Source organism: Hylobates moloch, unplaced genomic scaffold (assembly GCF_009828535.3).
Source record: "Hylobates moloch isolate HMO894 unplaced genomic scaffold, HMol_V3 SCAFFOLD_8, whole genome shotgun sequence".
Lineage (NCBI taxonomy): Eukaryota > Metazoa > Chordata > Mammalia > Primates > Hylobatidae > Hylobates > Hylobates moloch.
In genome coordinates, this window is record NW_026652283.1 from 59,251,819 (window position 1) to 59,278,485 (window position 26,667).

Sequence of the window (26,667 nt, forward strand, 5' to 3'; positions counted from 1 at the left end):
ATATTATACAAGATTAAAAAGATTTATAATCATCTTTGTGTTTTGGGAAAAATGATATACCTAAATAGAAAATTATACTAAAATGTGCATTTCTAAGAAGTAAGAAGAGGAGACTTGCTGGGGCACACAAACTCTGATGGATACCTCTTATTACTACAAGGCAGAGCTTTGCAGGAGCTGGAGTAACCATCCCAGGGAAGACATTGAAAGTAATAAATATTTTGAAAAAGGCATAATTTTTTTTAGAGGTCATTTGTTTTCTACTAGTGGTAAGACCTGGGGTAACAACATTTTTTTCTGTGACTTGTAATCTCTGGCTGGAGTTAAACGTGTAGCCTGGCTACATGCCAGTTCAACAGCTTTCCCCCAATTCATTCATTTCTGCACAATTTTGCAGAGCAGAACAGAAAAGGTATATTCTGTGCCGCTGGAGATGCTAGCATTAGGGAAAGAAACAAATTAAGTGAAATCATTTTCCCCCATTTTACTCTGAAAACAACTATTACACATTCACACCTTTGTACTTCATTGCTATGTAATGAATTAAAGAGGCCAAAAATTGAGTTGATTTTGGAACCCTTCGGTTATCACAGTAATAATTAGTGTTTATTACATGGAAAACATTTTCTACATGCTTTGCATACGCTAATTTATTTAGCCCTTGCAAGTTTTAATATTATCCTCATTTTACGGTTAAGAGAACCGGGGCACACAAAGGGTAAGTGACTTGCCTTAGATGACAGAAAAGTAGAGCCAGGATTTGAACCAAAGTAGTCTGGCTCCAAAGTTTCTGCTCTTTTAATTAATGTACTATATTGTATATCCATATGGCAGCCAGCACAAATATATGCAATAACTGTTAATTTCATATCTAATTTACATACTTGTGCAAATTGAAATTTTTTTTCATCAAAGCTTTCACATAAAACCAAACATTAATTTTAAGTTTAAGCACTCACTACAGCTCATGGCTCAGTGCATAGCAAAGGACGCACTGTCAAACTCTAAAACACTCTAATATGTTGAAAAACTTTTGTGGTAAAGAGCCAGATAGTAAATATTTCAAGCTTGGTGGCCAGTATTTACATCTACAGGAATTACTCATCTCTGACTTTGCAGCACAAAAGCAACTATAGATGATATGTAAATGATAATATCAAACTTCATTTTTATTTCTTTTTTATTATACTTTAAGTTCCGGGGTACATGTGCAGAACATGCAGTTTTGTTACATAGGTATACACATGCCATAGTGGTTTGCTGCACCCATCAACCCATCACCTACATTAAGTATTTCTCCTAATGTTATCCCTCTCCTAGCCCCCCAGCCCCTGACAGACCCCGGTGTATGATGTTCTCCTCCCTGTGTCCATGTGTTCTCACTGTTCAACTCCCACTTATGAGTGCGAACATGCAGTGTTTGGTTTTCTGTTCTTGGTTAGTTTGCTGACAATAATGGTTTCCACATTCATCCATGTACCTGCAAAGGACATGAACTCATCCTTTTTTATGGCTAAATAGTATTCCATGGTGTATACATGCCACATTTCTTTATCCAGTCTATCACTGATGGACATCTGGGTTGGTTCCAAGTCTTTGCTATTGTGAATAGTGCCACAATAAACATATGTGAGCATGTGTCTTTATAGCAGAATGATTGATAATCCTTTGGGTATATATTCAGTAACAGGATTGCTGGGTCAAATGGTATTTCTAGTTCTAGATCCTTGAGGAATCACCACAGTGTCTTCCACAATGGTTGAACTAATTTATATTCCCACCAACAGTGCAAAAGCATTCCTATTTCTCCACATCCTCTCCAGCATCTGTTGTTTCCTGAGTTTTTAATGATCACCATTCTAAATGGTGTGAGATTGTTATCTCATTGTGGTTTTGATTTGCATTTCTCTAATGACCAGTGATATGAGCATTTTTTTCATATGTTTGTTGGCTGCATAAATGTCTTTCTTTTGAGAAGCGTCTGTTCATATCCTTTGCCCACTTTTTGATGGGGTTGTTTGTTTCTTGTAAATCTGTTTAAGTTCTTTGTAGATTCTGGATATTAGCCCTTTGTCAGATAGATAGATTGCAAAAATTTTCTCCAATTCTGTAGATTGCCTGTTCCTTCCGATGATAGTTTCTCTGTCTGTGCAGAAGCTCTTTAGTTTAATTAGATCCCATTTGTCTATTTTGGCTTTTGTTGCCATTGCTTTTGGTGTTTTTGACATGAAGTCTTTGCCCATCCCTATGTCCTGAATGGTATTTCCTAGGTTTTCTTCTAGGATTTTTATGGTTTTAGGTCTTACGTTTAAGTCTTTAATTCATCTTGAGTTAATTTTTGTATAAGGTGTAAGGAAGGGGTTCAGTTTCAGTTTTCTGCTTATGGCTAGCCAGTTTTCCCAACACCATTTATTAAATAGGGAATCTTTCCCCCATTGCTTTTGTCAGGTTTGTCAAAGATCAGATGTTTGTAGATGTGTGGTGTTATTTCTGAGGCCTCTGTTCTGTTCCATTGGTCTATGTATCTGTTTTGGTACCAGTACTATGCTGTTTTCATTACTGTAGCCTTGTAGTATAGTTTGAAGTAAGCTAGCATGATGCCTCCAGCTTTGTTCTTTTTGCTTAGGATTGTCTTGGCTATGTGGGCTCTTTTTTGATTCCATATGAAATTTAAAGTAGTTTTTTCCAATTCTGTGAAGAAAGTCAATGGTAGCTTGATGGGGATAACATTGAATCTATAAATAACTTTGGGCAGTAGGGCCATTTTCATGATACTGATTCTTCCTATCCATGAGCATGGAATGTCTTTTCATTTGTTTGTGTCCTCTCTTATTTCCTTGAGCAGTGGTTTCTAGTTCTCCTTGAAGAAGTCCTTCACATCCCTGTAAGTTTTATTCATAGGTATTGTATTCTCTTTATAGCAATTGTGAATGGGAGTTCACTCACGATTTGGCTCTCTGTTTTTGGTGTATAGGAATGCTTGTGATTTCTGCACATTGATTTTGTATCCTGAGACTTTGCTGAAGTTGCTTATCAGCTTAAGGAGATTTGGGCTGAGACAATGGGTTTTTCTAAATATACGATCATGTCATCTGTAAACAGAGACAAACTTTATTACAAAACATGAGGCAGGCCAGGTTTGACCTCAGGGCCTTGTTTGTTACCCTGGCTCTAAATTTTATTTACACACATAAGTAACTCCACTGTGGCAAAATTAGACTAACTGCATTATAAGAAGTATGTTTCCTTAAATAATTTGTGATTTAAAGCAGTGGTTCTCTGAAATCATGTCCTTTTGAAGCAACATGGATGCAGCTGGAGGCCATTATCCTAAGCAAATTAACACGGGAACAGAAAACCAAATACCACATGTTCTCACTTATAATCGGGAGCTAAACACTGAGTACACATGGGCATAAAGATGGGAACAATAGACACTGAGGACTACTAGAAGGGGGAGGGTGGTAAAGGGAGGATGGTCGAAAAACTACTTATTGGGTACTATGTTCACTACCTGGGTGATGAGACCATTTGTACGTCACACCTCAGCATCACACAATTTACTCATGTAACAATCTGCACATGTATCCCTTGAAGCTAAAATAAAAGCTTTAAAAAGTAAATAAATAAAGCAGTGGTTCTCCATCAGCAGCAATTCTGCTCCCCAGAATCATCACAATTAACACATGACTTACAAAGTAGATTCCCCTTCCCCTATTCTCAGCTTACTCATTTACTGTGTCACCCACCAGTCCCGATATTCTTTTCTATTCACAGTTCTTAAATTCTTAACTCATAGGATGGGACACCCACCAGTTGCATAACTTTGATGTGACTGAAAAAAGAACTGATATATGGGACTACTATGAATACTACACTTGGGTATATTTTGAGGAGTGAAGGTGGAGATACAGTTTAGCGCAGTCTGCAGGATGTGGAAACATGGTAGAAAAAAAAGTCTTCTTGACACAGAAACCCAAATGGGAACTGCAATTGTCAATCCTGAAATACAGCTTTCATAAAAGGAAACTTTTTTTTTTTTTTTTTGAGACAGAGTCTCGCCCTGTTGCCCAGGCGGAGTGCAGTGGCGCAGTCTCAGCTCACTGCAACCTCTGCCTCCCAGATTGAAGCGATTGCCTGCCTTAGCCCCCTGAGTAGCTGGGATTACAGGCATGTGCCAACACACCTGGCTAATTTTTTCTATTTTTAGTAGACACAGAGTTTCACCATGTTGGCCAGGCTGGTCTCGAACTCCTGACCTCATGATCTGCCCGCCTAGGCCTCCCAAAGTGCTGGTATTACAAGCGTGAGCCACCACACTTGGCCAAAAGGGAACTTTTTTTGGATACATGTGCCTGCTCTATTCTCACAGTGCCAGAGCCACTGGTAGGTGGACTTCTGGCAGAATCAATAACCCATTATTGTTCCCAGGTCATGTTTTTGGCTTTACTAACCCTGTTTCTCATCATGATGACTTCAATAGAACCAGAACCAAAAGAATTGACCATTTAGGAAAGACGTGAAATGGAATGGCTCAAATGGAATTATTTCTTCCACTCAATTCTCTAGTCTTATCTTCAACCTCACTCAATAGTACAAGAAAATGGACTTCTACCATCTTGAAATTTAAAATATTTTTAAAAGGTAATATTTCCATTGAGAGAATGTTTTAAGCATATTCTTAATATGTTACCAGTCCAGCACAGTTTGCTGTCCAGCACATAAAAAGGTTATTTTAAGATACTCTATCCTAAACTATCAAAGATGTGGATAAGTCCCTTGACAATACAGTGATCTGAAGCCCCTATACACTCTTCTTTTTGATAAAGTAAATGTTCTGTGTGTGTATATACATATTTTTATGTGTGTGTCAATGCTTGGTTTTCTACAGTCTGGGCAGACCAAAGTTGAAATTTTTGTTACCTTGAATAGATAAAGTTCTAAGACTTATGATAATATGATAATATGAGCAATAGAAAACACAGCACCTATTTCAAAAACATATTAGTAAAATGATACTTTCAGAATATAAAACATGATAAAACACATGGTATTTACATTTCAGTGAATGTAAGTAACTTAAGTAACAAAAGTAACAAAAGCATAGCTTGGAAAGGATGACTGACTAGATAACCCATTTCTGGAAAGGATGCCTAGGTGACCCATTCTTGACATTTTGGCAGAATCATTCATTTTAACTTACTCTGACAATAAAACTATACTGAACAGATTATTTCCAGATAGGTAATTCCTTCTTTCTCTGTCAACAGAGAGCTAACTTGCTACCTTCAGGTTTCTTCCATCACTTGCTCTAAGAGAAATATATCTACATTTGTCTAGAATGCAAGACTCATAATGACTGAGAAAAAACCAAAGAAAGTATCTGCCTGAACCATAAGCCTATAGATTTGTCATGTCTTTGTTTTCTTCTAGCCTCATATAATGCCCATGGGAATGAACCTCCCAACACCATGGTACTATTAACTTTTCATTATCAGGAATGAGACGTATAAGGTATTAATTAGCATGTTATGGATAAGCAGCAGCATTTGTTTAAGAGACACAGTATGGTTAAAAAATATTCAAGAGTATCATATCCAAATGTAACTTGAAAGCTTTTATTTGGAGTAGAGGTCCAGATACTTCTACCTTTAACCATTAATTGGTCTTCCTTTGTTTAGAAAGATCAGCCAAATCAACCATGAAGGTCAATAGAATGATAGATGACAGAAAGAATATTTGTCTCTCTAGGGTAACTCTTGGCAAACCTTGAAAATGAGACAAGATTAAACTGGGTAAAGCAGCAAACTTATTAAACTATATATATTGATTCAATGGCAATTTTAACTTACTCTGGCAGTAAAGCTATAAAACAGCACAAAGAATTTCCTTAGGCTGAGAGAAAACACCATGGCTTTTACAGAAAGCACCAAGTTGGCTGGCATGCAGCCCCAGGCTGGACCTTTTGAATGAAAAAGGTCAATACAACTGAACTGTGGGAAAATTAACACAGATTTTAATTGAGACCTATCCATGCCTCAAAGAGTGATAGGGATGAACTGCCCTTGCCTTTATCTGATGACTTAAAATTTTTCTCTCTTCAATTTTCGAGGGAAACTCATCAGCGAAAGGAGAATGTTTTCCTTATCCCATTCCCCTTCAGGGGATAAGGAAGTGGCTGCAAAAGGCTGCAGTGTAACTCTTTAAACTGGGAATAGTTAAAATGCAAGGATTAAGCTGGAGTGCTCTCTTTTTCTTCTGAAGAAGAGTGCTCAGGTGGTAGCACTGGAACTGCCTGCCCTCTGATAACCCTGACTCCAAGTTGATGTGGTCCATGTGCTTTCCACGGCCGCATCATCTTTCTCAATCAAAAAGCAGCAGCCCTCCTGGCAGAGCAATTGTTCTTTTCCAATGTATATCCTGAAGGATGTAAACCTCTAACTCCTAAGAATGAGTCTGTACTCCTACAAGGATTTAGACAGGCAGTTTAGTCTCCAGAGGCTTAGAATTCTTAGGCAACATCTCTAGCTCATTCAAGCTTCATATAAAGCTAAAGAAACCACTGGGATCCTAGCTTGGGCTGGCTGCCCCCATATCTGGCCATGAGAACAACAGGATGATATAATTCAGGTACAGTCTCTGATCTGATCTAAGTGGGAATATTCAGTGGGGTGCTAGCACCTGCTCTTACATCAAGGTTATGGTGGAGCCACAGTTCCTCAAAGTAGTAGAAGTAGAATGACGGGGATGGGGTAGGGTCACAGAAGTAAGGAGAAGAATTTCTGGAGGATACTCTGGTGGTATACAGCCTATGACTGGTTCAGGCCAGAAATGCTACCTAAGCAAGAGATACACATGGCCATCAGAGTGACAGAAGTGATATTTGTATCCAGCAGATACACACTGGTATCACGCAGCCTCAATCAAGGCATCAGCAAGGCAGTTGATAATTTCCAAATTAAAGATATTAGACCTGCCACAGTCCTGAAGAGTTCACAGGGAATCTCAGGCTTGATCTTGAGTGGAACCTCCAAGCTACACTTAGGAAAATCGTGGGCAATTCACAGCATTATCAAACAAGGGCAATGGCAAAAGTTGCTGCACAAGCCAGTCGGGCTGACCTTTCTAGCCACAGAAATTTGCATGCAAATGCAAGTTAGTCCCTTTGCACTAGTCATAAATGTGCCAGTTTATGTCATTCAAGAATATATATAGATGAGATAAGATCCTTTGCAGACATATGGCATTAAAGGATGTAACAACCTACAGCTAACTGTTAGCCAGAAAGATTCCGTGACATGCTCAATTTTGGGATGGTTGAAGAATTCAGAGATGTGAATCTCCCTCTACAAAAATGCCACTAACTCATTAGTACAAATCTCCAGATTCCTCCTTCTCCCCACCAATAATGTTCCCATAACTCTGTACTTGGAAAAATGTACACTTATCAAACTGCATAAAGCCATCACCAAAGTTGAACTTACTTCATCCATCTACAAATATTTCCAAATTTCTTGAGCCCTCACTAAAGGACTTCCTCAAGACCCAGGAAAGAAAAGTAATGTGTAATGTCTATTATTTCAACTGTGTAACCTGATCCCAGAGTTACTATTCAGGCTGCATCCTTCTTTTGGCTCTGACTCCTCAAATTTCAAGCTTCGGCCACCAGTACAACCATCTGATAAAAGAGAAGAGTACAGGATGGGGAAGAGGGAAAGAAGACTACCAAAACAGCCTCCTAACTGGCCTCCCACTCAGTCATCCTTTTATTTCATCCATCCTGGATAACATCAAATAAGTATTTCTAAAAACTTTCATTTTGTGTTATTATTTTCTACTTTTTCTTCATCAGTATATTCTAATCTTTCTAAAATGAACATATGTAACGAAATAATTTTTCAAAGTCAAAAGAGGCCAGGAGTGGTGACTCACGCCTGTAATCCCAGCACTTTGTGGAGCCAAAGTGGGCAGATCACGAGGTCAGGAGTTTGAGACCAACCTGGCCAAGATGGTGAAACCCCGTTTCTACTAAAAATACAAAAATTTGCCGGGCACAGTGGCGGGCACCTTTAATCCCAGCTACTCAGGAGGCTGAGGCAGGAGAATCGCTTGAACCTAGGGGGTGAAGGTTGCAGTGAGCCAAGATCGTGCCACTGTACTCTAGCCTTGGTGACAGAGCAAGATTCCATCTTTAAAAAAAAAAAAAGGCAAAAGAACTCAGCTTTTATATTTCATTCCCACTATATGATCCAAACATAGTCCTACAATATCCAGTCCCTAATGCCTTTCTTTTCTAACCATTCATTCATCTACTATGATGAACTTTGCACTCCAAACAAACTGACATAGTCACTTTCCCTGAAAAAGAATAGGAGACATATTCTTTCCCATTCCTGTAATTTCACTCTTGGTTCTCTACCATAATGTAGTCCCTAAATCCTTCCTTTATCAAAATCATCTTTACACAGAGATTCCATCACCTTTGAGACTATCAATATCCACTGCAAACCAAAAGTCATCTTTTTTTCTCTTCAAAACTCTTCCCCAAATTGAGAGTCAACACTGATAATTTACTGCCATGAATTATTAGTTGTCTTTCTATGTATACCTATATCTTCACTATTCACAGTAAACATTAAAGGGAACATACATTTTTCTTGTTACATTATAAATGCTCGACAAATGTTTGCTGAATGAATCCTGAGACATACTTACAACACTACATATAATTAGACCAGGTGATCAATAAATATTTGATGCTTACATGATTAAGGGAAATAAATGATTGCAAGGGCTTTTGCATAAAGCTAATGGGTATTCTGTCTATATTAAAAACACATTACAGAATGTTTTAAAGCTTAAAGAATGTTGTTATTACTCAAGAGTAGGTTAAGCAGTGATGAGTAACAGCTGAAATTGAGTATGAAAGATAATTTGTACCCTGGCATACATGTAATCCTTTTTAAATGGCTCTAAATTTATAGTCTATTCCATTTACTTAATTTGTGTTATTACTTTTCAATGTACTTCTCTAAAAATAAGAATTCTCATTTATACAGAAAATATAAAATTGTGAAAGAATTCCTGCTGTTTTCTTTATTTGCATTAACCATAACTAAGGCAACTCTATCAGGACACACTGCAATGTCATAGATCAGGCATCCTTTTGCTTATTCTAACTGTTGGAAACCTAATTAAAGAGCAATTCCTTACATGTTGGGCTTGGAAACTCCAAGTGTAAGCTTAATTACAACAATGCAAAAAAGATTAGGAAACTATCATTGTTTATTATTACCTCAAGTGTTATTAAGTATCAAAAAGTAAACATGCTTTCTGTTTATGTCACCAACTAAATTTAAAGATGTCTTTCATTTTCTTCCTTTAAAACAAGTATGATCTGTGATATGTGATAAGACTCACCCCCCACAAACATTTTATTTTCACAGGAAATTAACTCCTTAATTTAGACAGAAAATGTTAATTTTAAACTTCTAGGAATGTGCTTTGCCTAAAACTGAGATATTATTTTAAAAATATGTCTTTTCAAAGAAGGTGATACAACATGTAATTATAGTGTATAAATAAAAAACAAACACTTCATCCTATAAATCATATTATGGCATATTTTACTTTGAAATAAAAGTACTGATATTTTAAAATGTACCAATACAAAATTTCAAGGAACTCATTTACAAATGCCAAAGGGACACAGACATACTAACATTATTTTAACTCACAGTGATTTCAGTTTTACAGCCACCAGGTTATCAAGAGGAAAATTTAACCTAATTATGAGCACATTGCCAGAAACACTTCTAGATACTTGAAAGGGAGGTAAACTTCAGATTAAGTAGGTTCAACACTCTAAAAAATAGAAAATCAAAGAAAAGTGAAATAGGCTTTCTCAAAATAGGCAAATGATAGAAGGCTCAACTTTTTAAATTGCACCAAGAATTTGGTCCAATTTGCAAAAGTACTTATATTTGAAAAACACTGATGACAAATGAAACTGTAAAAACCTACTGAATTTGCCTTAATTCATTTTCAGACTATAGGAGAAGGAGTAACTAAAACAGCACAGAATTGAGGTTGCCATTAAAGTGCCAGTCTTTATTATTCTTGAAGAGGAGGAATATTGATTGTAATTCCTTCTAATTCTATGCTTCTTTGTTTTTTTGAGACAGAGTCTCACTCTGTCACCCTGGCTGCAGTGCAAGTGGCATGATCTCAGCTCATTGCAGATTCGACCTCCCTGGCCCACATTCCATCACCTCAGCCCTGCCAAGTAGCTGGGACTACAAGTGTGTGCCACCACGTCCAGCTAATTTTTGTAGAGCTGGGATTTTGCCATATTGCCCAGGCTGGTTTCAAACTCCTGGGCTCAAGAAATCTGCCTGCCTCTGCCTTCCTAAGTGTTGGGATTACAGGCATCAGCCACTGTGCCTGACCCTAATCCTATGATTCTTGTTGAGGATTTCTGCATTATGATTCTTACTGAAAATGTTTACATGTACATTTGTGAGAAATAATGGTCTATAGTTTTATTTTCTGTACTATGTCTGTTTTAGAGTAATAATATTAGCTTCATAAAATCAGTCAGGAAGTGTTCCCTCCTCTTCTCTTTTCTGGAAGAGATTTTGTGAACTTGAAGTTAATTTCTCCTAAAATGTGTGGTAAAATTCACTAGTGAAATATCTTGGCTGGGATAATTGGCTAGCCATATGCAGAAGATTGACACTGGATGCCTTCCTTATACCACATACAAAAATCAACTCAAGATGGATTAAAGACTTAAATGCAAAACGTAAAATTACAAAAACCCTGGAAGATAACCTAGGCAATATCATTTGGGGTGTAGGCACAGGTAAATATTTCATGACAAAGATGCCAAAAACAATTGCAAGAAAAGCAAAAATCAACAAATGGGATCTAATTAAACTAAAGAGCTTCTGCCTGGAAAAACAAACTATCAGCAGATTAAATAGACAACCTATAGAATGGGAGAAAATTTGTGCAAACTATGCATCTGACAAACGTCTAATATCCAGCATCTATAAGGAACTTAAATAAATTTATAAGAAAAAAACAACCTCATTAAAAAGTGGGCAAAGAACATGAACAGTTACTTCCCAGAAGAAGACACATATGTGGCCAAAAATAATATGGAAAAAAGCTAAACATCACTGATCATTACATTAGAGATATGCAAATTGAAACCACAATGAGATACCATCTCACACCAGTCAGAATGGCTGTTATTAAAAAGTCAAAAAATAACAGATGCTGGTGAGGTTGTGGAGACAAAGGAACACTTATACACTGTTGATGGGAGTGTAAATTAGTTCAACCATTATGGAAGACAGTGTGGCAAATCCTCAAAGACCTAAAGACAGAAATACCATTTGACTCAGCAATCCCATTACTGAGTATATACCCGAAGGAATATAAATCATTCTGTTATAAAGACACATGCACGCATATGTTCATTGCAGCACTATTCACAATAGCAAACACATGGAATGAACCTAAATGCCCATCAGTGATAGACTGGATAAAGAGTATTGGTATTTCACAGTGTATAGGATCTCATGCTTTTTTATCTCATTCTTTCCATGGTGTATATGTACACCATGGAACACTATACAGTCATAAAAAAATGAGATCATGTCCTTTGCAGGGACATGGATGGAGCAAGAGGCCATTATCCTTAGCAAACTAACACAAGAACAGAAAACCAAATACCACATGTTCTTACTTATAAGTGGGAGCTAAATGATGAGAATACAAGGACACATAGAGTGAAACAACATACTGGGGCCTTTTGGAGGGTGGAGGGGGAGGGTGGAAGGAGGGAGATAATCAAGAAAGGCAACTAATGAATACTAGGCTTAATACCTGGGTGATGAAATAATCTGTACAAAAACCCCTACCACACAAGTTTACCTACATAACAAACTTGCACTTGTACCCTTGAACTTAAATTAAAAAATCATTTATCACATAAAATATAAATCCAGATGAAGATCATGTGCCATGCCAAAATGGAAAGGATAAAATGAATGCTATTAAAGATGTATTAATATCTTTTTTAAAAAAGAAGAACTATCTTGACACAGTGATTTCTTTTTCAGGAGCTTTTAAATTACTTAATCAATTTCTTCAATGGTTAAATAGCTATTCAGATTGTCTGTTTCACCTTGGTTGAATTTTGGTACTCTGTGGTTTTCAAAGAATTGATTCATTTCTTCTAAATTATGGGTATCAAGTTGTTTATAGTGTTTTCTTGTAATTTTTTAATGGCTGCAGGATCTGCACTGATATCCACTATTCCATTTCTGATATTGGTGATGCAGGCCTTCCCTTTTTAGATTTTTCTCTTGTCAAAGGTTTACCAATTTTATTAATTTTTTTTCCAAAAATAGCTTTTGTTTCATGGTTTTTCTCTGTTGTTTTTGTATTTTCAATTTCTTCAATTTCTGTTTTTGTCTTCATTATTTATTTATTTATTTATTTATTTATGCTTACTTCTGATTTATCTTCTTTTTCTAGTCTCTTACATAGAAACTTAGTAGTTCCTTAAGAAAGAAACTTACACTACTGATCTGAGAACCTTCCTCATTTCAAAAGTGAGCACTTACTGCTGTACACTTCCCTGTCAGCACTGGTTTAACTGCCTCCCACATATTTTGATATATATTATTTTCATTCAGTTGTATGTATTTTTAAATTTCCTTTGAGACTTCCTCTTTGACCCATGGATCATTATCCCCCTGTTGTCTGTTACTGATTTCTACTTTGAATCTACTGTGGTCAGAGAACATACTCTATATGATTTCAATTATTTTAAATATGTTGAGGCTTGTTTAATGGCCCAGGATGGGATCTACCTTGGTGAATGTTCCACTCATATTCTACTCTTATTGGGTAGAGTGGTTTTTGTTTTGTTTTGTTTTGCTTTGCTTTTTGAGATGGAGTCTTGCTCTGTCGCCCAGGCTGGAATGCAGTGGTGCGATCTCGGCTGACTGCAACCTCCGCCTCCCGGGTTCAAGCAATTCTCCTCCCTCAGCCACCCGAGTAGCTGGGACTACAGGCGTGTGCCATCATGCCAGGCTAATGTTTTGTGTATTTTTATATATATATATATATATATATATATATATATATATTTTAGCAGAGATGGGGTTTCACCGTGTTAGCCAGGATGATTTCAATCTCCGGACCTCGTGATCCACCTACCTTGGCCTCCCAAAGTGCTGGGATTACAGGTGTGAGCCCCAGCGCCCAGCTGGGTAGCGGGTTTTATAAATGCCAGTTAGATTCTGTAGGTTGGTTGTGTTATTCAGATCTTTTATATCCTTGCTGACTTTCTATCTAAAGGTTCTATCAGATGCTAACTAGGAATCTTGGGTCAATTTAGATCCTGGCCTCTAAAGCAGCCACATCAGACATACTTTGTTCTTTTGTCCACTGAATTTTTAATGACAAATACTGAGTCAGTATGCAGAACATATAGGAGTAGTCGCTGGCTGACTTTCAGAAGCCTAGGACTATCATTGATTTGCTAATTTGCAGAAGATAGTTACTGGAGTAAGGATGTTGTTGACTGGATGATTTTCAGAAGCATGGCCACTGGAGTGAGGCTGTCACTGATTGGCTGATTTTCACATCATGTGTACTGATCAAAAGTGATGTCTAATTACTGGTGATTACTTATTCATGACTTGGGACTTGTTCAAAGAATAGTCTTTTCCTTTCTTGAATGTAAAAATTAACTACGTTTAATTACCAATCTTCCTTTTGGTTTTCCTCAGAAAAACCTGCTAGAGACAACATAATGGATTATCTAGATGTATATTTGTGGAGGTATGATTCTCAACTAGTGTTACCATTTTAAGTGACTGAAGTACCAATTACTATAGTAGAAAAATAATTCTAAATGTGAAATTTTAATAATTTATTTTAAAATGTTATTATTATTGTTAGAGATGGGGTTTCACTCTGATGCCCAAGCTGAAGTGTAGTAGCTATTTACAGTATGATCACAGTGCACTGCAGCCTTCAACTCATGGGCTCAAGCAATGCTCCCATCTCAGCCTCTCAAGTAGCTGGATCTACAGGGAATGCCACTGCACCTGGCTTACTCTCAGTTATCATAAGATTATTTCCAAAACCTTGGGAGAGGTTGAAGGAAGGGATTATAAACTGTCTTGTCTTCTATAGCTTGTCTTCTAGCTAGTTTTAATCTCAAGGGTTTCAGACTGGTATAGTGCTTAACCCCTCTTTAATGGCAATGTTAATTCTTCTATACTATTTGTAGGAAAAAATTAAGCTTCTGAAATTATTCTTGGTTTAGGGAATTCAGCAACAAGTTGGCTTGGCTTTTCAATAGTTCTACTTCTTCAGCTTGTTCCATTTCTTGAGACCTCAAGAGCTATTACTAAAAGTCTCAGATTTTTACTTCATCTCTACATACTTCTAAAATTTAGCCCGGAATGGTGGCCAACTTTGTATAGACTTGCAGTGGCTTTTCTCTTTACCAGAATGCTATGTTACAATATCTAAATAGGATTGCATTCCAATGTTTAAAATCCAGTCTCCTTCTTTAATGCTTTCTTATGTTATCTTTCAGTACCTACAGCCACCACTTTCCCATCCTCTGAAAGAAAATTTTGTTGAGTTTTACTTTCTATAATTTACATTATGAAAAAATTGAAATAGTCAAAACAATACTCTACCCTGGGGAAATAACCCTGCTTCTTCTATCTCCTTTTGAAATCTACTAGTATACTGAGAAAATGTAATCTCTTTAAGAAGTATAGGGTACAGGATACCAATAAGTGTCAGCAGAAATTGCTAACATAGTAGCCTCTGGCTTTCCTGTCATTTTTGAGTAGGATATAACCTATCAGATGAATCTGAGGGCATTAATCTAGTTTTCAGTATCCACTTTGCACTCACACAGGACCCAAGTTCATGGTTTTAGATACACTGAAAATAACATATGCTGTATCCTATCTACCTATACAATTTCGGATATCGGCCACTAAATTTTTAAATCTTCATGGGATAAGCACAATAGTAAAACATTTTCATAGTTGAAAACTCATGAAAAACTTTAGATCACCATTGTAGTTTTAAATTATTTTCTAAGCCCTTTTTGGTACTTCTAACAAAGCTTGTAAATATGCTACCTAGAGATTCAGGTATACTTTTAGTGTTACTTAAACATGTGCAGCTAAAATAAACATCAAATAATTAAGAATGTTAAACATAAAAATCAGGAAAAGTGGTAAGGATATAGAATCTGAAGTTTCAGTAGCAGTTAAACTTTCCAACCAAAATGAATAATTAAGCAAAATGAGGGGAACCTAGCCAAATACTGAAATATTGGAAGATGGGTGGTATGCAGAAGCCCTCTGCAAATTTCTGTGGGTATCAAAAAAGTACATCTCACAAAAAGATGAAAAATAGTGATTTTACTGTTTTGAAAAATTTACAGAGTAATTTCATTTGCACACTGCCATGAGAAAATCAGGTTATAAAATTTATCTCCAATCTTAGGCATATAATATGATATATCCATATATAAGCAAAACAAGTTCAGAGTTTCTGCATTATTTCTACTTATAGTTTTAAATATATGGTAGACAGGACTTTTAAAGTAAGGCTAATAGAGCACTTTAGTAACAAAAACTATCATTTTATAAATAGATAAATTAAGAGGGTAAACAACTTAACTAATGTTATACAGCAAAGAGTTTAAAAACAGAATCTTAGATTACTTGGCTTCAATTCTGTAGATCATGCTTTCTCTTAATTACCTTCACCCTAAGAGATTATGCACACAGGTTGTAAAATGAACATACGTAACATCAACCTGGGAAATGATCCATAAAGTCGCTTCTAAACTGCAACCTCCCATGCAAAGAAAGTACTTATGCTAAGCTGCCAAGAGCACTGATGCATTTAACAGGCATTAAGCCTCTTAATAAGTTGGTGTTTTAGGACATATTTGTACAATTCAGGCTCAGGAAAGGAACTAAAACAAAAAGTATAAGTAATCAGAACATCAAGTCTAATGTCAAATTGCAGCTGGTCATGGAGACCTTCAAAGACCCTTCATATTTAACTAGGTAAATAGTCTGTCTCGGTGTAAGACTAAATTTCATCTGTTGCTAAAAGACAAAATAAATATGATTATTTTCAAATACTACGTAATAGGTAATAAACTGATGCATCTAAGGTCAATTTGAATACAAATACAATGACTCCATATCCAAACTTTGCAGATAAATTCCCCATGTCTAAAAGAACACAGAATTACTTTCAATTTACACACATTTAAAGAAAGTTAAGCTCTATGGTATAAGATATACTTCTTTTCTTTCTTCTTTTCTTTTAGACAGTGTCTCACTCTGTTGCCTAGGATGAACTACAGTAGCACAATCACAGCTCACTGCATCCTCAACCTCCTGTGCTCAAGCAATTTTCCCACCTCAGCCACCTGAGTACCTGGGCGTACAGGCACACACTATCACATTCAGCTAATTTTTTATTTTTTTGCAGAGATGAGGTCTCGCTACATTGCCCAGGCTGGTCTCAAACTCGTAGGCTCAAGTGATCCTCCTGCCTCGGCCTTCCAAAGTACCAGGATTACAGGTGTGAGCCACCGCACCCAGGCTTACTTGCTCTTTTCATCAGCTCTACCATCTTAAAAATAACCAATGCTTACATTCACTGAGAACTGGTGTGCTAAATGCCAGGTGGTAGCAGGAAAAGGCTACTGTTATTATACCCCTAACGTTTTACACAGAAAGAAACATCACTGCTAGCAAGATCAAGAATGAAGATTTGAATACAGGTTTGTTTAATTTTAAATCTCTATGTCAAAACTCAGTTTTAAAAAGGGAATTTAATAAAATCCCAATTGGCCTTGGTTTAATTTAACTGTTTGATCTTAATGCAAAGGATGCAATTTACTAAAAACAAATAGCTAAACAAATCATCTCTATAATCCTTTTCCTCAATTTTTGTAAAGCAATTCTAATGGTTCTAATTCCCTTAGCTAACAAGGACTGAAAGAAGCATCTTTAAAAGCACCTTCTATGGAAAAGGATTCAGAGCAAAGTTCCTATTCCCTCTTATCACAAATGGCACATTACAGGAAAGCAAAGAGCTGATAAATTTACAGAACTGAGTGTTATCTAAATTATATGAACAACAAATATCTAAACTTCGTTTATACTAAAACTTTGGCTTAATACAGCCATTCTCTAGAGGAGTGGTTTAATAGTCTATTTTTTAAAAACAAAACTGAGTCACTATCTCAAAATATTTATATCTAATAGGCTACCAATATACACTACTATCAACCTGTACTTTAAAAAATTTTAGATAAAATATACGTAAGTGAATGGTCTAATATGTTCTCTCACCCACTTGGTTATAGTATACTCTTCACTTTGGACATCATTGATCTAAAGATGTGAAATTTTTCCAGCTTCTACTTTTTCTAGTATTGCTTTGAGACCCAACTTTAGAGCAGCTTAAAGGACTTTTTTTCCTAATGCTCAGAAGAGCTACTAGAATATAAAATTCAAGAGTCTAAAAGAGTTTACAGGCTAGGTCTAAAAAAAGCCTTATTTTCTTTAAATTTCCATTTAGATTTATCTTCTTAAGATTCTTTCTTTATGACAGAACCTTTCTACTTAAAACTTTCTACTTTAATGCTAAAATAGATGCCATATAGATTGGAAGCAACATGTGTGAAAAAGAGAAATAGCAGAACACTGCAAGTATAACCAAAGCTAATATTTATTAAATACTACCATACACAAAGCAATACGTTAAGCATTCAAAATGTACTATGTCATTCAATTCTCAAAAAATCCAACAGGCTGGGAAGCAATTAGGTAACTTCTACAAAATTACATAGGCAGCAACAGGAAAAGTGAGTATTACAACCCAGGTTTGAACCGAGGTTCCAAGATGGCTGAATAGGAACAGCTACAGTCTACAGCTCCCAGCATGAGCAACGCAGAAGACAGGTGATTTCAGCATTTCCAACAGAGGTACCGGGTTCATCTCACTGGGGCTTGTTGGACAGTGGGTGCAGCCCACGGAGCAGGGTGGGGCATCGCCTCACCTGGGAAGTACAAGGGGTTGGGGAACTCCCTTTCCTAGCCAAGGGAAGTCATGACAGACAGTACCTGGAAAATTGGGATGCTCCCACCCTAATACTGCGCTTTTCCAATGGTCGTAGCAAACGGAACACCAGGAGATTATATCCCGCACCTGGCTCGGAGGGTCCCACGCCCATGGAGCCTCACTCACTGCTAGCACAGCAGTCTGAGATCAAGCCACAAGGTGGCAGCAAGGCTGGGGGAGGGGCATACATCATTGCTGAAGCTTAAGGAGGTAAACAAACCAGCAGGGAAGCTTGAACTGGGTGGAGCCCACCACAGCTCAAGGAGGCCTGCCTGCCTCTCTAGACTCCACCGCTGGGGGCAGGGCATAGCTGAATAAATGGCAGCAGAAACTTCTGCAGACTTAACGTTTAAGTCCCTGTCTGACAGCTTTGAAGAGAGTAGTGGTTCTCCCAGCATGCAGTTTGGGATCTGAGAATGAACAGACTGCCTCCTCAAGTGCGTCCCTGACCCATGAGTAGCCTAACTGGGAGACATCTTCCAGTAGGGGCCAACTGACACCTCATACACCCAGGTGCCCCTCTGAGATGAAGCTTCCAGAGGAAGGATCAGGCAGCAACATTTGCCAATCTGCAATATTTGCTATTCTGCAGCCTCCACTGGTGATACCCAGGCAAACAGAGTCTGGAGAAGACCTCGAGCAAACTCCAACAGACCTGTAACAGAGGGTCCTGACTGTTAAGAAGGAAAACTAACAAACAGAAAGGACATCCACACCAAAACCCCATCTGTAGGTCACCACCATCAAAGACCAAAGGTAGATAAAACCACAAAGATTGGGTGAAACCAGAGCAGAAAAACTGAAAATTCTAAAAATCAGAGTGCCTCTTCTCCTCCAAAGGATCGCAGCTCCTTGCCAGCAACAGAACAAAGATGGACAGAGAATGACTTTGACAAGTTGAGGGAAGAAGACTTCAGACAATCAGTAATAACAAACTTATCCGAGCTAAAGGAGGATGTTTGAACCCATCGCAAAGAAGCTAAAAACCATGAAAAAAGATTAGACGAATGGCTAAATAAAATGAACAGCACAGAGAAGACCTTAAATAACCTGATGGAGCTGAAAACCATGGCACGCATGCACAAGCTTCAGCAGCCGATTCAATCAAGTGGAAGAAAGGGTATCAGTGATTGAATATCAAACAAATGAAATGAAGCAAGAAGAGAAGTTTAGAGAAAAAAGAGTAAAAAGAAACAAACAAAGCCTCCAAGAAATATGGGATTATGTGAAAAAAACAAATCTACACCTGATTGGTGTACCTGAAAGTGACGAGGAGAATGGACCCAAGTTGGAAAACACTCTGCAGGATATTATCCAGGAGTACTTCCCCAACCTAATAAGACAGGACAACATTCAATTCAGGAAATACAGAGAACGCCACAAAGATACTCCTTGAGAAGAGCAACTCCAAGACACATAATTGTCAGATTCACCAAAGTTGAAATGAAGGAAAAAATGTTAAGGGCGGCCAGAGAGAAAGATCGGGTTACCCACAAAGGGAAGCCTATCAGACTAACAGCTGATCTCTCGGCAGAAACTCTACAAGCCAGAAGAGAGTGGGGGCCGATATTCAACATTCTTAAAGAAAAGAATTTTCAACCCAGAATTTCATATCCAGCCAAACTAAGCTTCATAAGTGAAGGAGAAATAAAATCCTTTACAGACAAGCAAATGCTGAGGGATTTTGTCACCACCAGGCCTGCCCTAAAAGAGCTCCTGAAGGAAGCACTAAACATGGAAAGAAACAACCGGTACCAGCCACTGCAAAAACATGCCAAATGGCAAAGACCATCAAGGCTAGGAAGAAACTGCATCAACTAACAAGCAAAATAACCAGCTAAAATCATAATGACAGGATCAAATTCACACATAACAATATTAAACTTAAATGTAAACGGGCTAAATGCTCCAATTAAAAGACACAGACTGGCAAATTGGATAAGGAGTCAAGACCCATCAGTGTGCTGTATTCAGGAAACCCATCTCACATGCAGAGACAAACACAGGCCCAAAATAAAGGGATGAAGGAAGATCTACCAAGCAAATGGAAAACAAAAAAAAGCAAGGGTTGCAATCCTAGTCTCCGATAAAACAAACTTTAAGCCAACAAAGATCAAAAGAGACAAAGAAGGCCATTACATAACAGTAAAAGGATCAATTCAACAAGAAGAGCTAACTATCCTAAATATATATGAACCCAATACAGGAGCACCCAGATTCATAAAGCAAGTCCTTAGAGACCTAAAAAGAGACTTAGACTCCCACACAATAATAATGGGAGACTTTAACACCCCACTGTCAACATTAGACAGATCAATGAGACAGAAAGTTAACAAGGATACCCAGGAATTGAACTCAGCTCTGCACCAAGCGGACCTAATAGACACCTACAGAACTCTCCACCCCAAATCAACAGAATATACATTCTTCTCAGCACCACATCACCCTTATTCCATAATTGACCACATAATTGTAAGTAAAGCACTCCTCAGCAAATGTTAAAGAACAGAAATTATAACTGTCTCTCAGACCACAGTGCAATCAAACTAGAACTCAGGATTATGAAACTCACTCAAAACCGCTCAACTACATGGAAACTGAACAACCTGCTCCTGAATGACTACCAGGTACATAACGAAATGAAGGCAGAAATAAAGATGTTCTTTGAAACCAGTGAGAACAAAGACACAACATACCAGAATCTCTGGGACACATTTAAAGCAGTGTGTGGAGGAAAATTTATAGCACTAAATGCCCACGAGAGTTAAGCAGGAAAGATCTAAAATTGACATCCTAACATCACAATAAAAAGAACTACAGAAGCAAGAGCAAACACATTCAAAAGCTAGCATAAGGAAAGAAATAACTAAAATCAGAGCAGAACTGAAGGAGAGAGACACAAAAAACCCTTCAAAAAATCAATGAATCCAGGAGCTGGTTTTTTGAAAAGACCAACAAAATTGACAGACCGCTAGCAAGACTAATAAGAAAACAGAGAAGAATCAAATAGATGCAATAAAAAATGATAAAGGGGATATCATCACCGATCCCACAGAAATAAAACTACCATCAGAGAATACTATAAACACTTTTACACAAATAAACTAGAAAATCTAGAAGAAATGGATAAATTCCTTGACACATACACGCTCCTAAGACTAAACCAGGAAGAAGTTGAATCCCTGAATAGTCCAATAACAGGCTCTGAAATTGAGGCAATAATTAATAGTTTACCAACCAAAAAAAGTCCAGGTCCAGATGGATTCACAGCCGAATTCTACCAGAGGTACAAGGAGGAGCTGATACCATTCCTTCTGAAACTATTCCAATCAATAGAAAAAGAGGGAATCCTCCCTAACTCATTTTATGAGGCCAGCATCATCCTGATACCAAGGCCTGGCAGAGACACAACAAAAAAAGAGAATTTTAGACCAATATCCCTGATGAACATCGATGTAAAAATCCTCAATAAAATACTGGCAAACCGAATCCAGCAGTACATCAAAACGCTTATCCACCACGATCAACTTGGCTTCAACCCTGGGATGCAAGGCTGGTTCAACATACGCAAATCACTAAACATAATCCATCAGAACCAAAGACCAAAACCAGCTGATTATCTCAACAGACGCAGAAAAGGCCTTTGACAAAATTCAACAGCGCTTCATGCTAAAAACTCTTTTTTTTTTTTTTTTTTTTTTTGAGACGGAGTCTCACGCTGTCACCCAGGCTGAAGTGCAGTGGCACCATCTCGGCTCACTACAAGCTCTGACTCCCAGGTTCATGCCACTCTCCTGCCTCAGCCTCTGGAGTAGCAGGGACTACAGGTGCCCACCACCTTGCCTGGCTATTTTTTGTATTTTTAGTAGATACGGGGTTTCACTGCGTTAGCCAGGATGGTCTCGATCTCCTGACCTCATGATGTGCCTGCCTTGGCCTCCAAAAGTGCTGGGATTACAGGTGGAGAGCCACCGCGCCCGGCCTAATAACTCTTAATAAACTAGGTATTGATGGGACATATCTCAAAATAATAAGAACTATTTATGACAAACCCACAGCCAATATCATACTGAATGGGCCAAATCCGGAAGCATTCCCTTTGAAAACTGGCACAAGACAGGGATGCCCTCTCTCACCACTCCTATTCAAAATAGTGTTGGAAGTTCTGGCCATGGCAGTCAGGCAGGAGAAAGAAATAAAGGGTATTCAATTAGGAAAAGAGGAAGTCAAATTGTCCCTGTTTACAGATGACATGATTGTATATTTAGAAAACCCTATCATCTCAGCCCAAAATCTCCTTAAGCTGATAAGCAACTTCAGCAAAGTCTCAGGATACAAAATCAATGTGCAAAAATCACAAGCATTCCTCTACATCAATAACAGACAAACAGCCAAATCATTAGTGAACTCTCATACACAATTGCTACAAAGACAATAAAATACCTAGGAATCCAACTTACAAGGGATGTGAAGGACCTCTTCAAGGAGAACTACAAACCACTGCTCAATAAAATAAAAGAGTACACAAACAAATGGAAGAACATTCCATGCTCGTGGAGAGGAAGAATCAATATTTTGAAAATGTCCATATTGCCCAAGGTAATTTATAGATTCAATGCCATCCCCATCAAGCTACCAATGACTTTCTTCACAGAAGTGGAAAAAACTACTTTAAAGTTCATATGGAACCAAAAAAGAGCCCGCATTGCCAAGACAACCATAAGGAAAAAGAACAAAGCTGGAGGCATCATGTTACCTGACTTCAAGCTATACCACAAGACTACAGTAACCAAAACAGCATGGCACTGGTACCAAAACAGAGATATAGACCAATGGAACAGAATAGAGCCCTCAGAAATAACACCACACATCTGCAACCATCTGATCTTTGACAAACCTGACAAAAACAAGAAATGGGGAAATGATTCCCTATTTAATAAATGGTGCTGGGAAAACTGGCTAGCCATATATAGAAAGCTGAAACTGGACCCCTTCCTTATACCTTATACAAAAATTAATTCAAGATGGATTAAAGACTTTAATGTTAGAACTAAAACCATAAAAACTCTAGGAGAAAACCTAAGCAATACCATTTAGGACACTGGCATAGGCAAGGATTTCATAACTAAAACACCAAAAACAATGGCAACAAAAGCAAAAATAGACAAATGGGATCTAATTAAACTAAAGAGCTTCTGCACAGCAAAAGAAACTATCACCAGAGTGAACAGGCAACCTACAGCATGGGAGAAAATTTTTGCAATCTATCCATCTGACAAAGAGCTAATATCCAGAATCTACAATGAACTTGAACAAATTTACCAGAAAAAATCAAACAACCCCATCAAAAAGTGGGTGAAGGATATGAACAGACACTTCTCAAAAGAAGACATTTATGCAGCCAAAAGACACATGAAAAAATGCTCATCGTCACTGGCCATCAGAGAAATGCAAATCAAAACCACAATGAGATACCATCTCACACCAGTTAGAATGGCCATCATTAAAAAGTCAGGAAACAACAGGTGCTGGAGAGGATGTGGAGAAGTAGGAACACTTTTATACTGTTGGTGGGACTATAAACTAGTTCAACCATTGTGGAAGACAGTGTGGCAATTCCTCAATGACCTAGAACTAGAAATACCATTTGACCCAGCCAACCCATTACTGGGTATATACACAAAAGATTATAAATCATGCTGTTATAAAGACACATGCATACGTATGTTTACTGCGGCACTATTCACAATAGCAAAGACTTGGAACCAATCCAAATGTCCATCAATGATAGACTGGATTAAGAAAATGTGGCACATATACACCATGGAATACTATGCAGCCATAAAAAGGGATGACTTCATGTCCTTTGTAGGGACATGGATGAAGCTGGAAACAATCATTCTGAGCAAACTATCGCAAGGACAGAAAACCAAACACCGCATGTTCTCAATCATAGGTGGGAATTGAACAATGAGAACACTTGGGCACAGGGTGGGGAACATCACACACCAGGGCCTGTTGTGGGGTGTGGGGAGAGGGGAGGGATAGCATTAGGAGATATACCTAATGTAAATTACGAGTTAACGGGTACAGCACACCCACGTGGCACACGTATACATATGTAATAAACCTGCATGTTGTGCACACGTACCCTAGAACTTAACGTATAATAAAGAAAATAATAAAAAAGAAAAAAAAGAAATGAAAAAAAATAAAAAATAAAACCCAGATTTACCTGATGCTAAGTTCTTTACCACTAAGTTTAACCTCCAACTAAGCCTATATATGATTTATCTATGAAAATATAATTAAAATAATAAATATGTATTTACTATGGGCCAGTATTAGATAATTTATTCCTGAAAACTATACTGTAAATAGGAGCTCTTTTTATTCTGAATGATAAATGAGGAAACCTAGGTTCAAATCACTCTTTAGTCTTTTGTGTGACCCCAGGCAACTTATTTAACTTTTTAATGAACGTAGGCCGTCTATCTCTAGTGCCCAGACTCTCAACACTACACTAATATGCTTTTCTGTAACAATTTTGGCCTCCTAAAAAATTAGAAGACAAATTTACCATAGCCTACTATCACACTACAAAATGAGGTTATAAACATGAAAGATTATACATACATACACATATATACCTATATGGTATTATGGGACTTATAGCTCCAGTTACTTGGCATTTAAACAAAATTATCTCTAAGTTGTGCCATATGTCAGAAGTGAAATTCTATAATGGTTTTCATATATTTGACCATTTGTCTCCCAGGGAATTCAAAGTAGTTCTTTGAAAGATAACATAACAATTTTATAGTGCACAGTGAAATATCATTATAACCACCTTGTGGGTTAAAAAAAACTAAGTCATAGAAAAATTAAATGTCAGGATGCAGTTCAAAGAGTACATAGTAGCACTGAAAGAGTATACAAACGTCCCTAGATTAGTGGTATGTCTATAGGGTTATACTTCAAAGTTTAAGATCAATTCAGTAGACATTTACGGGGCACAAACTATACAGGATACAGAGTAGACAATGTTGGGTTTGGGAACATGTAAAAGATTATTCTTACGTAGTTTATATTCTGGCAGAGAACAAAAAGATGTGTAAAGAACTATAAGGGAAGGGTTAAATACTAATAAAATTTAGAAGAGATTTACAAAGAAACCAAAAAAGAGGAAAATTACTCCTAGGTTGAAAAGCAGGAGAAAGCCTAAGAGGGACCAGGCATTTGATCTGGACTTTAGAAATAGTTCAAATGTTCATAGCAAAGAGAAATGGAAGCACCAACATAAGCAAAGAAATGGTTTTCCCAAAGCAGGGTTCAGAGATTGTTGTACCACAGCACGTATGACAAGAGAAATGAGGTCTAAGATTGGAAAGGGAGGTTCAGGGCAGATTGTAGACAGCGTTACCAGGCAAGCTAAGGACTTCTGAATTGGTTTCTAAAGAAAATAAGGAAATTACATAACAATGTGAGCTTCAAGGACATTCATCTGGCAGCATTTTTAAAAGGTGGACTAAGGAAGAGAGTAACTAACTGGGTAAGTCCTTATTGAACAATACTCTTGCATACGGTATGTGAAGCCACTAGATACTCATGGAAGATCTTCCTTACATGTCTAAAACACCAAAAGCAATGGCAACAAAAGCCAAAATTGACAAATGGGATCTCATTAAACTAAAGAGCTTCTGCACAGCAAAAGAAACTACCATCAGAGTGAACAGGCAACCTACAAAATGGGAGAAAATTTTTGCAACCTACTCATCTGACAAAGGGCTAATATCCAGAATCTACAATGAACTCAAACAAATTTACAAGAAAAAAACAAACAACCCCATCAAAAAGTGGGTGAAGGATATGAACAGACACTTCTCAAAAGAAGACATTTATGCAGCCAAAAAACACATGAAAAAATGCTCATCATCACTGGCCATCAGAGAAATGCAAATCAAAACCACAATGAGATACCATCTCACACGAGTTAGAATGGCGATCATTAAAAAGTCAGGAAACAACAGGTGCTGGAGAGGATGTGGAGAAATAGGAACACTTTTACACTGTTGGTGGGACTGTAAACTAGTTCAACCATTGTGGAAGACAGTGTAGCGATTCCTCAGGGATCTAGAACTAGAAATACCATTTGACCCAGCCATCCCATTACTGGGTATATACCCAAAGGACTATAAATCATGCTGATATAAAGGCCCTTGCACACGTATGTTTATTGCCGCACTATTCACAATAGCAAAGAGTTGGAACCAACCCACATGTCCAATAACGATAGACTGGATTAAGAAAATGTGGCACATATACACCATGGAATACTATGCAGCCATAAAAAAGGATGAGTTCATGTCCTTTGTAGGGACATGGATGAAACTGGAAAACATCATTCTGAGTAAACTATCGCAAGGACGAAAAACCAAACATCGCATGTTCTCACTCACA

General features: G+C 37.5%; 1 protein-coding gene across 4 annotated transcripts in view; it reads right to left on the minus strand.

The window, feature by feature from the left end:
• The window catches only part of LOC116473207 (rab GTPase-activating protein 1-like), a 435,590-nt gene that overhangs the window by 107,457 nt on the left and 301,466 nt on the right, over positions 1-26,667 (minus strand). Inside the window, exon 7 of one of the 4 annotated variants that reach the window (XM_058443074.1) lies at positions 17,797-18,862. The exons of the other annotated variants lie outside the window; for them this stretch is intronic. Coding sequence (XP_058299057.1) covers positions 18,755-18,862 — 108 coding nt within the window. The 3' untranslated portion in view covers positions 17,797-18,754. Of the gene's footprint in view, positions 1-17,796; positions 18,863-26,667 lie in introns of those variants that run through there. 4 annotated transcript variants of the gene reach the window in all.